Source organism: Cinclus cinclus, chromosome 12 (genome assembly GCF_963662255.1).
Source record: "Cinclus cinclus chromosome 12, bCinCin1.1, whole genome shotgun sequence".
Lineage (NCBI taxonomy): Eukaryota > Metazoa > Chordata > Aves > Passeriformes > Cinclidae > Cinclus > Cinclus cinclus.
Window position 1 is genome coordinate 9,240,792 of NC_085057.1, and position 12,997 is coordinate 9,253,788.

The 12,997-nt window shown below is 54.3% G+C and overlaps 1 protein-coding gene across 1 annotated transcript; it reads left to right on the top strand.

Moving 5' to 3' along the window:
* On the top strand, positions 1-10,707 carry LHFPL4 (LHFPL tetraspan subfamily member 4). The gene is made up of 6 exons (XM_062500993.1): positions 1-406; positions 9,282-9,518; positions 9,702-9,718; positions 9,957-10,387; positions 10,448-10,516; positions 10,572-10,707. Exons 1-6 carry the CDS (start codon positions 1-3, stop codon positions 10,705-10,707), a joined length of 1,296 nt encoding a protein of 431 aa, XP_062356977.1.
* Positions 10,708-12,997: the final 2,290 nt, after the last annotated feature.

Genomic DNA, 12,997 nt, shown 5'->3' on the forward strand with positions numbered 1-12,997 from the left:
ATGCTGCCCTCGCAGGAAGCCTCCAAACTGTACCATGACAACTACGTGCGGAACTCGCGCGCCATCGGCGTGCTCTGGGCCATCTTCACCATCTGCTTCGCCATCATCAACGTGGTGGTCTTCATCCAACCCTACTGGGTGGGCGACAGCGTTAACACGCCCAAGCCCGGGTACTTCGGGCTGTTCCACTACTGCGTGGGCAGCGGGCTGGCGGGCCGGGAGCTGTCGTGCCGCGGCTCCTTCACCGACTTCAGCACCATCCCCTCGGGCGCCTTTCAGGCGGCCGCGTTCTTCGTGCTGCTCTCCATGGTGCTGACGCTGGGCTGCATCACCTGCTTCGCCCTGTTCTTCTTCTGCAACACCGCCACCGTCTACAAGATCTGCGCCTGGATGCAGCTGCTGGCAGGTACACACCGGCACCGGGAACACCGGCCTGCCCCGGGCCTGGCGGCGGGGCACGGGTGGGGAGAACGCGGACAGCGCTGAGCATGTGGCACCCCGGGAGCCCCCGGCAGTGGTAGTGGGGTCCCTGGCTACAGGGAACATCAAGGTTGCTCAAGGAAGCTGGGCTGAGTCCAAACACTGCAGGGCCGTGGTTCCAGGATCCAGCCCCACAGTTTCTTGGGACACGCAGGCCAAGTGCTGGTGCTGACAGATTAGCAGGAATGGGCACCAGTTTGGAACACTGGCACCCATTGGATACCCACTCTGTGGTATCCCGTGGCCACAGGGACCACAAGGGCTGCTCAGGAAAGCTGGGCCGGGTAGAGGTACTGTGTATCCATAGGGTGGTATCCCAGCCAGGAGATGGGCCTAGGACATCCCAGGACTTCCTGGGACAAGCAGGCCAGGCACTGGCACTGACAGACCACCACAAACAGGTGCTGGCTCCCTGGGACACTGCCAGAGAGCTGGATCAGGGATCCACCTCAGGCAATGCCAGAACAGGCACTGACCCTGGGACATCTGGGCAATCTGGAGAACCTCAGGACATCCTGGTTTAGGGGCCTGCCTTGGGGCACCTCAGTGCACCCCAGTCAAGGACCAGCGTTGGGAAACCCTACAACAGGGACTGTTGCCCAGAGCCAAGGACCAAGCGCAAGGTGGCCTACGACACACTGGATCAGCCCCCTGAATCCCTGGGGATTCGGACACCCCAGTACACTCCACATCAGGGACAATCCTCCCTGTCAACCTCCGAGACATGGGGTTGTCCCCAAGAAATAATCACTTTAGGGGAGCACTCAGCCCCCAAAGGGACCCCACCACTGAAAGTAGCCCATGCATGGATCCCCCATTCCTGTAAAAGTACTCTTCATCTCCCCCCTAAAGACATATTGTACACAGGCCCCCTCTCTCCTGCATCATGAAAGGGCTGTGAGGACAGGCCTCTCCCAGCTCTCTCCAGTGTTTCCCACAGAGGAACACCTTACATTTACCTTAATGTCTCCCCAGACATGACCACTCAAGCCCGGTACTTAATCCTCCCAAAAGTGACCCTGTTTATAGATCCTCATTAGCTCCCTCCACAAATGTAACCACATTGTGGATGTACCCAGGCCCATGACAGACTCACTCCTTAAAGTGACACTATACAACAACCCAAACCTTTCCTCAGAAGGGGACCTGATGCCTATATTGATAAGGATCCCAACTATCCCCTTACACACAGACTTCCAAGGTGTTGTCACACAGGGCCTGTCCTTCTGGGAGAAAGATCCTGAGGAATGATGTTGAGCTTCCACTGGTAGTAAGATGCTTCACCTCCTTCTCTGCCCTGTTTAACCAGGTGTGGACAAACAATCTCCACTGCATGCTAAGTGTGAATAGACCTAGAGTTTCCACTGGAAGGATCTACAGTGTCCCTTATTCCTAATGAAAGGATGCCATTCATCCCCTCTGTGAGAAGGGCCCCAGTTCTTGATGTAGGATACAGCCCCTCCACGTGAGGACCTTTCAGCCAGCCTAGCTCTTACCCTTGCAGCTGGCTTGGGCTGGAAAGCCTGACCTCCCCTCACCCAGATCAGGACCACAGGCAGACCTGGAACTGCCTTGGCTTATCAGGAAATTCCCTCATCTTTAATTTTCTCCATCCTGAAGATTTATCAGTTTAAAGCAAGCTCAGAGCCCAAATCCTACTGATTGTCGGCAGCTTAATCAAGTGGCTTGGAGTGCCCAGCTGCTACTGCTGCACAGGGAGCTGTGCGGCAGAGGGCACTGCACTGGAGGCAGCCCTGGGTCTTCTCCCCAGTGCCTCCTGTCCAGTCCTGGCTCAGGTTTGAGTGGCCATGACAGCACTTTGCTGTTGTCACCTCTGGGTACTCTTCACCTTGCTTTGGGGTTTGTCCTTGTAATTGTAATTTGCACCTTGTAATTACATGTGTTGCTCACAACTGCATTTATGAGAACCCTCGTGCTCAGCTCAGTGGGGCCACGGGCTCAGGCTGGCTTGGAGCTCCCCCAGAGCAGCACAGCTCCATGGCTTCTCTGTCGGGGAAAGTCCAAGGCAACATTAATGGAGACTGGCCCTCCACCCTGCCCTGAGACATGACAGCATCAGAGAGCTGCTGTCCTACAGGACAGGCTGATGTTCCTGTCAGAGAGGACCTGGATGCAGAGGTGGTGGTGTGATGTGTCCAAGAAAGAGAGAGTCTTGTCTGGCAGGGGTCAGGCAGGGCTGAACTTCCCTGGGCAAGTCTGAGACAGCCACAGGTGGATGTGTTATCTTGCTCATGGAGAAGGAGCTGCCATGACCAATGGAGAGAATACCACAGATCTTATGGGTAGGGCCTTATTCAGGCTCTGGCACATCATGATGGCAAACTTCAGAGATTCAGTTGGCTGGGAGGTTGGTGGATTCTGCCAGAGCAGAGAGCTTAGAGGAGCAGAGAAGGAAAGGACATTCCTCCTGCCTCAGTGAGGGTTTAGCTGAAGAAGGTCTTGGACTACTATGGCAGAAGCAATTGTTAGGCCCAAAATCTCTTGGTCTCACTGGTGAAGGCCAGGTGAGGCAGGTGATGGGCAGAGAGATGGGGCAGCGGTGTCCCCACCCCATCCCTGTGGGATGGCCAGTGCAGAGTAAAGGGCTGCTGATTGTGAGCATGGATGAGCTCTTCAGAAGAGAAAAACCAAGTGGAGGAATGTGGGGGAGGAGGATGAGGAATTCAGGATCTCTTTCAAAAAAGCCTAAAATATAACTAACTTTAAATCATCGATGTCTAATTAGTGGACAACAATCAAAGCAGGGTTTAATTAGAGCTTGACAGAAAGCTCCAGCTCAAAAGCCACTGCCCCCCTAGGAGGAAACTGTATCTAATTAAGAGGAAAGACTCTGCTTTGTCGCAAATAGAAATGTGGCCATCTGCCCTGTTCAAAATCCCAGTAACGCAAAACTGGAGATTTTGCTAAATCCTTCTGTTATAAAACCAGAGATGGGCCCTTAACATGAGCATGTCAACAACTATATGACTGAGAGCACCTGATGGCACCCCAGTACTCCAAATTAATGGAGGAACACCTTCAGAAGGATGGGGTGATGCTTACTTGAAGAGAAATGGGCTGTGAAGGTGATCCCCCTTGGGATTTATCTGCAGGAAATCAGAGCATAGGAACACACCACTATCAGGCCACCCAGAAGCCTGAGCATTTCCTCTGATTCCCCAACACTCTATTCTAATATAAGACACAGTTACCTTGTGAGTGAACTCCGAGCTTTGAACAAAGTTGTCCTGCTGGCCAACATTAATGCCCTTGCAAGACAGCCCAGCCACCTGTGTGTGACATTGCATCCATGTGCCTCCCATCAGGATAATTACCCGGAGCAGGTCCAGGGCTGTTTCCAGAGGGTCTTTGGTTTTGTACTTAGAGTCTGTTGAGGGTCAAATGAGGCAGCCAGCTGAGCACACCATCCTGCTTGCATGGAGGAATTGACTGGCCACATTTTAAGGTGTTTCCCTGTGCTCCTGGTCTAGCATCTAGTGTGATGAGACCTTCACACTCTCTCCTTCAGGGATACACAACACATGGGGTGCCTTCCTACCTGAGGCCATGCTCTTGGCCTTCGGACTGGGCTTTGTCCTTATCAGTGGCATTTTGGCATTGATTGTGCTCTGTCCAGCTGCCTTGCCTGGTGGAGAATGTGGTAATACATATCCATCTGAGCTCTTTTCTACTTTGGGAGACTGTCTTCAGAGCTACACTCACCTCTTGGATAGTCCCTTCCAAGGCCTGAGAGCAGAGGCAGGTCCCTAAGCAAGACTTAATCTTCTGCACCTCAGCTGTGTTTGCCACTGTCTGAGTGGGGACCCCTTGCATGGCACAGTTTTGGCATATCCATGGAGAGGAGTAGTGAAGGAATTGTTGCCAGCTGCCAGGCTGAGCATGGTGGAGCTGTGTGGTGGTGTGGCCTCAGCCTTAAGGGAAAGCAAGATCTGGCCTAAGTGAGCACTACAGTCCCAAAACCCTCCCTGGTTCTGGCAGCAATGCGGTGGCTCTGCTGAACTCCATCAGGACAAGCTTCTCTTCCTGTGATTTGCTGGAGACCCAAGTAATTTCAGAGACTTTAAAGTTTCAAAGTATTTTTTTCATGGATATTAAAGTCATTCATTGAAATTCTTAATGAAAAAATACAAGGCAGATACCACTGCTACAAACTGACTTGGAGTGTAACTGGGAAGCTGCTGAGCATGAGACTGCCCAGGGAAGTTGTGGAGTCTCTGGAGTCATTCAAAACCCATCTGGACATGTTCCTGTATCACCTGCTCTAAGTGACCCTTGGCAAGAGAGTTGGACTAAATGATCTCCAGAGGTCCTTTCCAGCCTTAACTATCCTGTGACTCTGCAGTTTATCCTAAAGCCCTTTCTTTCTCTGTCAAAGGGAGAAGTATTGCCCGTATATGAACCACTTTCACCTGCTGACCTTGCAGCAAGAATAACAACCTGCAAAAACCCTCACCTCAGCATTTGCTGAATTACTGTCTTCTGAAACCAAAAAAAAAAAAGCTTTCCTGAAGATTCCCTTCTTCTTCCCCTACTCAGGTCTTGCAAAGGGGCCAGGAGCCGGGCTGCAGCCCATCCCTTGCATCCGTGCAGCACCGTGTGCTCCGCAGCAGCAGCAGCAGCAGCAGCAGCAGCAGCAGCAGCCGCGGGGTTTGCGCGGCAGCGCAGCCCTCCCGTCGCGGCTGTTAATGTGCCTGTGTACTCGCGGGGAGGGGCTGAGCTCGTGTCCTGGAGCTTACATCCCTTAACTGTTGTTCCAGATAAAGTAACTGTCAGTTCTGATTCATACAAACTCATGAGTCTATTCTGAATCCTGCTGATTTTTTGGCACAGAAACAGCGTGTGGAGCAAAACGCCGTAAGGGAGCTCGTGTCTGTGTAAATGGCCGGTGCTTGCCGTCCTGAGCACGCTGCCCTTAGTGTTGATTTCTTTTTGAGGGATTTCATTATTTAGGGGGAGGAAGGGAGACTGTGTTTGTCCCCTTTCCTTTTGGTGCTCAGTTCTCAGGCAGTTTTCTGGTGAGAAGCATCCCCTCTAGACCCCAACAACCCAGCCCAGCCCACCCTTGTTCCCCGGGGTTTGTGGATGTGCTGTCCCCATGCCAGGTTTAAAAAGCCCTTTTTGGATTCAGTGATTGCTGGTTTTCCCCCGTTACCTCACATCTTCCCTTTTGTGTGTTCTGTGGTGGTGTGATGCTCTGGGGGAGGTCACAGCTGCTGGGCACGTCCTGAGCTCTTTCCATGGCAGGCAGAGGCAGTAAAAGCCAGTTTTCATTCACACCTGCAGACTAAACTAGACAGAAAAAGTAATTTTAAAAATCAGCTTTTAATCCTGCAGGCACAGCTGCTCAGGACAGGGGCAGTGGTACTCAGCAAACACGGGGGTTACTCAGACAGTCCAAATTAGCTAAATGCACCTTGTACCAGGAGATGTTATCCTGCCAGGAGGAGCCTCCTCTTTCTGCTCAAATCTTGCTCCAGTGTTACAGCCTGAGTCATAACATTGCATTCCCTTTGATTAATTTCTTTTGTGAGGATATCAAAAGCCCTTGAGATGCCCATGTTGTTTCTAATGGACCTTGACAAGGGAGCACTGAGGAGTGAGAAGCCATGAACCAGCTGTAAAACCAAGCCAAGAAATGCCAGCTTTATGGGGCCAGAGCCCCGGCCCAAGCAGGATCATCCTCCATGCACATGCACCTTGTCCCTGTGCTCACTGAAATTCCTGCTCTCAAAATTGTCTTTACAACTGGGAAATCTCTAGAAGAGGGAGTTGGAACTCGGGGTCTAGGGGAAGGATAGCAGCTGTGGGGTGTGACAGACCAGCCAGCCATTCTTGGTGCCACTGACAGTGATGACTGGCACCAACCCCTCAGAAGAACAGGAATTAAAAGCAAAATGGACAAGGATTTAGGTTTTTTTTTTTCCTCTTTAATAGTGGCTCTTCATAGGAGTCATCACCTGGTGCTTTTCTTTTGGTTGCAAGGCACAGAAATAGGCTACTTTAAACAAAACCCAAGGTTTTCCTGCAGGTCTGCAAGGAGTCTTGGGGCATTTGAAGGTAGGTGCTGGCAGAGGCGCTGCAGGCAGAGCCCTAACCCTGCATCCCTCAGACCTGTTGGACAGGGCAACGCTGAGGCCTGTGGGCTGTGTGGGGGTCCCCTCCTTGTTCTTGCTCTGCTCTTCAAAGTCACTCCTTGCTCCAGGCACACAAAGGTGTTTCCAGGACATTGGGCGGCCTGAAGACGTGCAGAAAAAGGAATTGCTTGTGACAGAGCAGAGGACTTGGCTTGCTGCTGGGAACATGCAGGACAGATAGGAAGAGGAGAGCACTGAGCTGCTCTTCACCAGGGGAGGACCTGCCTTCAGTAGCACAGCCCCACCTTAGTCACTTCCCAGGGAGCTGCGGAGTAATAAGGGTTTTCTGGGAAGAGGCTAGTCACCCTCAGGCAGAGACATTTGGGTGCGTGTGGTGACTTGGGCACACACCTCTGGCCAGTAGTAAATTTGTTGTTTAATTCTGTCAAATGGGCTGTGAGGGCTTGGGCAGGGATCCTGCAGCTGCTTGGTGGGACAGGGCACAGACTCCCTTTGCCCTGGTGCAGTACAGAGCAGACACATGGGGATGAGAGAGATCAGAACAAGCAGACACAGGCTGGAACCAGGCAGTGTCCTGGCAGTGGCCATCACTACCTGTCCCCTCTGACTGTGCTGTGACAACCCACTGCATGAGTGTCTCCCATACCTTTTTGAGACACACTACTTTTGCCTTAAACCCTGCCTCTCATGTCCTCCTTGAGTGCCGTGGCTCTCTGGCATGTTAATCCACATCCTCATGCATTGCTGCCTGTCCTGTCATGTCTGGGGCATGCAGGTGTCATTACACCTGTGGTGTTTTCAGAGCAGTGAGCTTTTGGCAGCCTTCTCCTTTACCTGGGCAGCTGGACCCACCTGGACCCTGAATAATATCTCAGAAATGCAGTGTACATACCAATGCCTGGAGAGTCCAAGGACAGGCCCAGGGGCTGCTGTTCTGCTTCTGTGAAGGACTGACTGAGGGCTGTGCACAAGGCTGGAAGCCTGCCCAAGCCCTTGCTGGTGCAGGTAAAATTGGTGCCTGATTTCTTTAACTCATATTTGCTTACCACCTTGGGCACAGCCCTATTCTCCTTTGGGCCCAGAGTAGCTGTTGCTGAGGTTTTCTGCCCACTTAGGCAGCTGGAGCTGCTGCTTTCTGTGCTTCCCTGCAGCCTCACTGTGTACCTGTGGTTGTTTTCTCCTGCTCAGTGATTTCAGCAGATCTCTTACAATTGTGCCCATTTCCAGGCTGGGTCATGCCAGCCTGAGCAGTGCCATGGGGATAAACCCACCCCCTTGCTGTGGATTTCCACAGAGCACCTTAGCTTTTTTCACAGCTACACTGCACCGGGAGCTCAGAGGATCCTTAAATCCTCTTAGCATCTCTGCTTTCACAGGAACAATCCCTGGCACAGGTCTGCTGCACCTGATCCCCTTTAATTCAGGCTGTCAGCTGAATTAATGCCATCCTATTCCAAGATGCCCAGGTCAGCAGCAGGCCAGTCTGCTTCTCACCATTTACCATGCATGGCATTGGTGCTGTTTGTTTTCTTGCAGAGGGATGGTTTTGGGTTGGCCCTGTCCCAGTGAGCAGGAAGCTCCCTCAGACAGGCTGTGCTTGGCTGGGAGTCCCTGGCGATGATGTGCTGGAGATACCAGCTTGGCTCTGTGCAGCCGTGTGATGCTGGGGTGGCAACAGGGCTGTGCATTGTAGTAAATCAGTATGCAAAGCTTGCCACTGTCCACAAAGACACTTTTACCAAGGAGGTTTGCTATATGGATGGAGGAGTCAGAGACCAGGCAGCAGCTGCTGCATGACAGCATCCCTATCCTTTCCTGGGTACAGCTCTTTGTGATTCGAGGGCTGTACCTACTCTTGGTGTGATGCCCTGCAGGCACTTCCCTCCCTCCTGGGATTTCCCTTCCCCATGGAGAGCAGTTCAAAACACATGCCAGCACCCAGAAAGCTCATGTCAGACTGCCAGCTGCCAGCCTGCAGGGTGTTTGCTGTAAGGGATGAGAGAGAATTTCTTACTGGTGTGGGCACAAACCTCTTGAGTCTTCCTTAACTCAGGACAAAAGTACCTGCAGGGCACCACAGCCAATATCATTACTATTTTTAGCCTTTCCAGCTGATATGGGGTGAAGAGCTTTTGTACTTGCTGTAGTCAGAAAAAGTCACCTCCTTACCTTGACAGTCACAGACTTTGTCTTGGCATTTCCATCTCTGTATTCCCTGATGTCTCCTTGCTCAGCACAGTTGCTGGGTGGAGGCCTGCTGGGAAGGTGACCCCTCTGGGACTGGTGCTGGGCGGTGGTCAGGTGTGGGGGGGCTCCTGGGGATACCAGTTATCTCCACAGGCAGCATCCCTGTCTGCTGTGCACCGGTAGCTCCTGCCCACATGCAGGGAGTTTGTGGTGATGAGGAAAGCCTTTGGCCAACCACTGATCCTGTGGCTGATGCTGGTAGGAACCGAGAGCCTTAAAGTCCCTATTTGTGCATGGGCCATGTTTGGGACAGCCAAAAATGCAGTCCCTGGAGATCCTGAGTCAGTGGTGGCTGTCACCTGCCACATTGCCTGGCTGTCGTGGGGGCAAGGTGGGCTCTGTGCCAGACATGGGCTTCACTCATGTACTGACTGAGCTCAGCACCAAGCACTGCCACTCCATTATCTCTGATGCTTCCCCCTCCTTTCCCCCTTACAGCGCTCTGCCTGGTGCTGGGCTGCATGATCTTTCCCGATGGCTGGGATGCAGAGACCATACGTGACATGTGCGGGGAGAAGACAGGGAAGTACTCCCTGGGCGACTGCTCCGTACGCTGGGCTTATATCCTGGCCATCATCGGTATCCTCAACGCCCTTATCCTTTCCTTCCTGGCCTTTGTTCTCGGTAACCGGCAGAACGACCTGCTGCACGAGGAGCTCAAGACAGAGAGCAAAGGTGAGCACCATGCTACTGGAGGGATCCTGGGTGGGAACAGCCTGGGGGGCTTGGCCCCTCTGGCAGCCTGGCAAGGGTCCTGTGGTCTTATCTGCCACCTACTAGGCAAGCCAGGCTGAGCAGGGTGGGAAGGAGCTGCTGAGCCTCTCCCCTGCCTGACCTCTCTCTTTTCTGCTTCCACAGATTTTGTTGGCACTGCGGTAAGCCTTGAGTGTCACTGTCCTGTCCCTCTGTGGTGTCTCTGGGTGTGACTGTGCTGCGTGTCTGCATGACATGGGATGGGATAGGATAGGATGGGATGGGGCGACCCTGGCTGTGCAGGCAGCAGGGTTGGGGGCAATGGGGAAGGTACGCAGCACAGACAGGGTGGCAGGGATGGGGACAGGCATATGCCTGGCACATGCAAGTAGCATGATGGTGCTATAAGACCTCCAAAAGACCATCCCCAACCAGCTGTGCTTTCCCCGCAGAGGATATAAGGCCGACCATCCGCAGCAGGACCCTCTTCCCATGGCCGGCAGCCTGGGCGCTCCCTCCCTGTTCTGCCCTTCATTTGCTGCCAGCGGCCACACTGCGTCCCGCGCCGCCCTCCGGGCCCCGGCGCCCGTGCCAGGGATGCGCCAGCCGCCCTCCGCATCCACGGCCACCTCCATGTCCACGCCGGCACCACCATCCCACGCCCCCTGCCAGCTCCGTACCCACCGATGCCTGCGGGCCGCCACCGGGGGAGGATGCCTCAAACCCGCTTTCTTCAAGAACAGAATCCAGCTGCGGTTTTGTTTCAAGGAAAAAACAGTCTTGGAGTTTTTAACAGATTTCTACATCCCCAGGACTCCTGACCTGCTGCCTCCCACCCGAACGCGCACCCAGTGACGCCCCGTGCCGGCTGCTCCGGGTCCCGGACCCCTCCCCACTCCCATTTTGTACAGCTCCGTGATCCTGTCTCCACAGCCAGGGGACTCGGTGGCCGGGATGGGGCCCAACCCCTACTTTTACATGTAAATTCATGTTCTCTAAACAGGGTAAAGTGACTCGAGCCCCCTCTCCCCCCAGCCCCGGGAGTCCAGCCCAGGACATGGTGTTTCCTGGTGCGTGGCCGGGGCCGCAGGCTGCTCGCTCCCCTCAGCATGGGGACCGTAGGGGCCTTGCTACTGTCGGCCGTGGGACACCCGACTCGCGCCGCCGTTGAATGTAAGCCCTGGTAAGTGGGAGCAGCTGAACATGCAAAACCCCCGGGCGGGCACAGGAGGACCCCCCCTGCCAAGACCCCTCCCCGAGCCGGCCGCGGGCTGTTGCCAAACGCCTTCCCTCCCCATCCCCATACGGTGCTTTATCTCCACTGGTGACAGCAAGGCTTTCCCTGCCACACGGCATGGCCGGGTGTACCCGAGCACTCCTGTACCCACCCGGCCTCCTGGCTGTACCTCGCTGGCCCACGGTGATGGTGTGCAGGGAGTCGGTGGCTGCTGCTACTGAGTCCGACGGTCTCCAAGGCCTCACACAGCAGCCGAGAGCTGACACCCCGGCACGGGTGGCTGCAGCCTGGCTGTGCCTCTGCTGGCCAGACCAGCGTGTGTGTGGGCTTCCCCTGGCCACAGGGGCTTGGGTCACGACAGCCCTCGCAATGCAATAAAATCCTCAGCACTGGCCGTGTCTCAGTGCGAGCAGCTGGGGCTCCTTGCAGGGCCCAAGGCAGGGCCCCCAGAGGCTTTGTGGGGGCCCTGGCAGGGCTGGACCCAGGCACTGGGCAAGGCCAGGGAACAGGGCAAGTGGGAGCAGGGAGCAGAGCGGGACCACGGGCCTGGGATGGGGCCACGGAGCGTGGAAGCTGCTGGGGGATGGCAGTGAAGAACTCTGCAGGACCCAGTGCTGCACCAGGGGCTGGCTGGAGCAGGTAAGTGCTGCCCTGAGGCCCTGCAGGGTGGCGGTGGGGGATGGAGCTGTGCCAAAACACCATCTGGGAGCCAAAGCCACCCGGGATGGAGTGGGTGCCAGCACTCCTGCCAGTGCCCTATGCCAGCCATGAGCCCAGCGGTGCCCAGATCCCTCTGACAGCTGCCCCCAGAACGAGGTCAACCAGAACCCACAGCGCCCAGGTCTTGCCAGATTGCGAGTGCTGTTGCCAGCTGAATTGGAAAAACAAACCAAGAAAATCAGTGGAGAAAGGAATACAGTAGCTGTAATATATCTGTATTTTAGTACAAAGTTTGATACAGTGTTTCACAAAACCTTATTGAAAAATATAATTCAAACCAGATGAGCTCGGAGCCCTGTGTTGTGGGGAGGGTTGGGATGGGTTTTTCCTGGCCATCACCAAAGGAGGTGGTCTGCAAGGAGGCCAAAGAAGCCCCTGTGAGTGCCTTGAATTGTGGTGTGGAGCACACCCTGCAGCCTGCGGAGCTGAGCCTCCACCCACATGGGCTGGCACACAAAGAGGGGCTCTGGCCAGAGGGAGTCCCCTCTGAGAAAGTTTCTGTCCCACTTCAGGGGCAAAGCACGGGGTGGGGCAGGGATCCCATTCATCTCTAGGAGCCTTTGAACCTGTCCCTTCTGCCTGTCCACACTGCATGACGTGTGGTCTTGTCAGCTCACTAACACAGACTGATAGGAACCTCCTGAAATTCATCAAATTCCAGTGTCTTGATGGAAGAAAACTACATAGCCAGTCAGTCCAGTGGCATTCTCTGGTAGAGTGGGGAGAGCATTCCAGGCTGTGTGAGGGCAGCATGGGGAGCTCTGGGACTTGTAGAGCTTTGGCCAGGTCTGGCTCCCCCGGTGTGGGACACACTCACAGCTCAGGTGAGCCCTGCAGGTGGCAGGAGAGGTTGACACAAGAGCAGGGTTGGTACTACCCACAGTTGCTTTCAGGGAAGTAGTGGAGATGGAACCACTCTTTTGGGGGATGAAAAATGACAGAATGAACCGTGACAGATGCTGTCCCACAGTGCCAGGAGGAACATTCTCACAGTGAGGGTGGTCAAAGACCAGAGGCCATAGGCACCTCAAACCAGCACTTGCAGACACACCTGGTAGGCCCCCCGCCAGGCTTCCTAAGGAAAAGTCTAGCAGTATGAAAACCAGGTATGAATACCGGGTTCTGGCACAGCAGAAAACAGGTTTTAAAGTAGGTGCAGTGGTGCAGGGGACATTCGCCACATCCATCTCCTCCCCAAATGAGCTCGGGCAAGAACAGCAGCAGCAGAGCCAAAAATCTCACAACCCCAGCCAGAAGCTTGGAGAATTTCCTCAGGAAGAGCAGCTCGCACAGCAGTTCCTAGCTTCACCTGGCAGAAGGCAGAAGGCAGGTCTGCAAAGCTGCTTCTGCAAGGATTTGCTTACCCTGCAGGAGACAGGGAAGACTTACATGCCCTCACCCCCTTGCCTTATGTCCTGGGCACCAGCGCTCAAGATAGTAAGAAATTCAACAATACAAGTTTTCAAGTTAAGTATTTTTATTATCAAAATTATTACATCTCTTG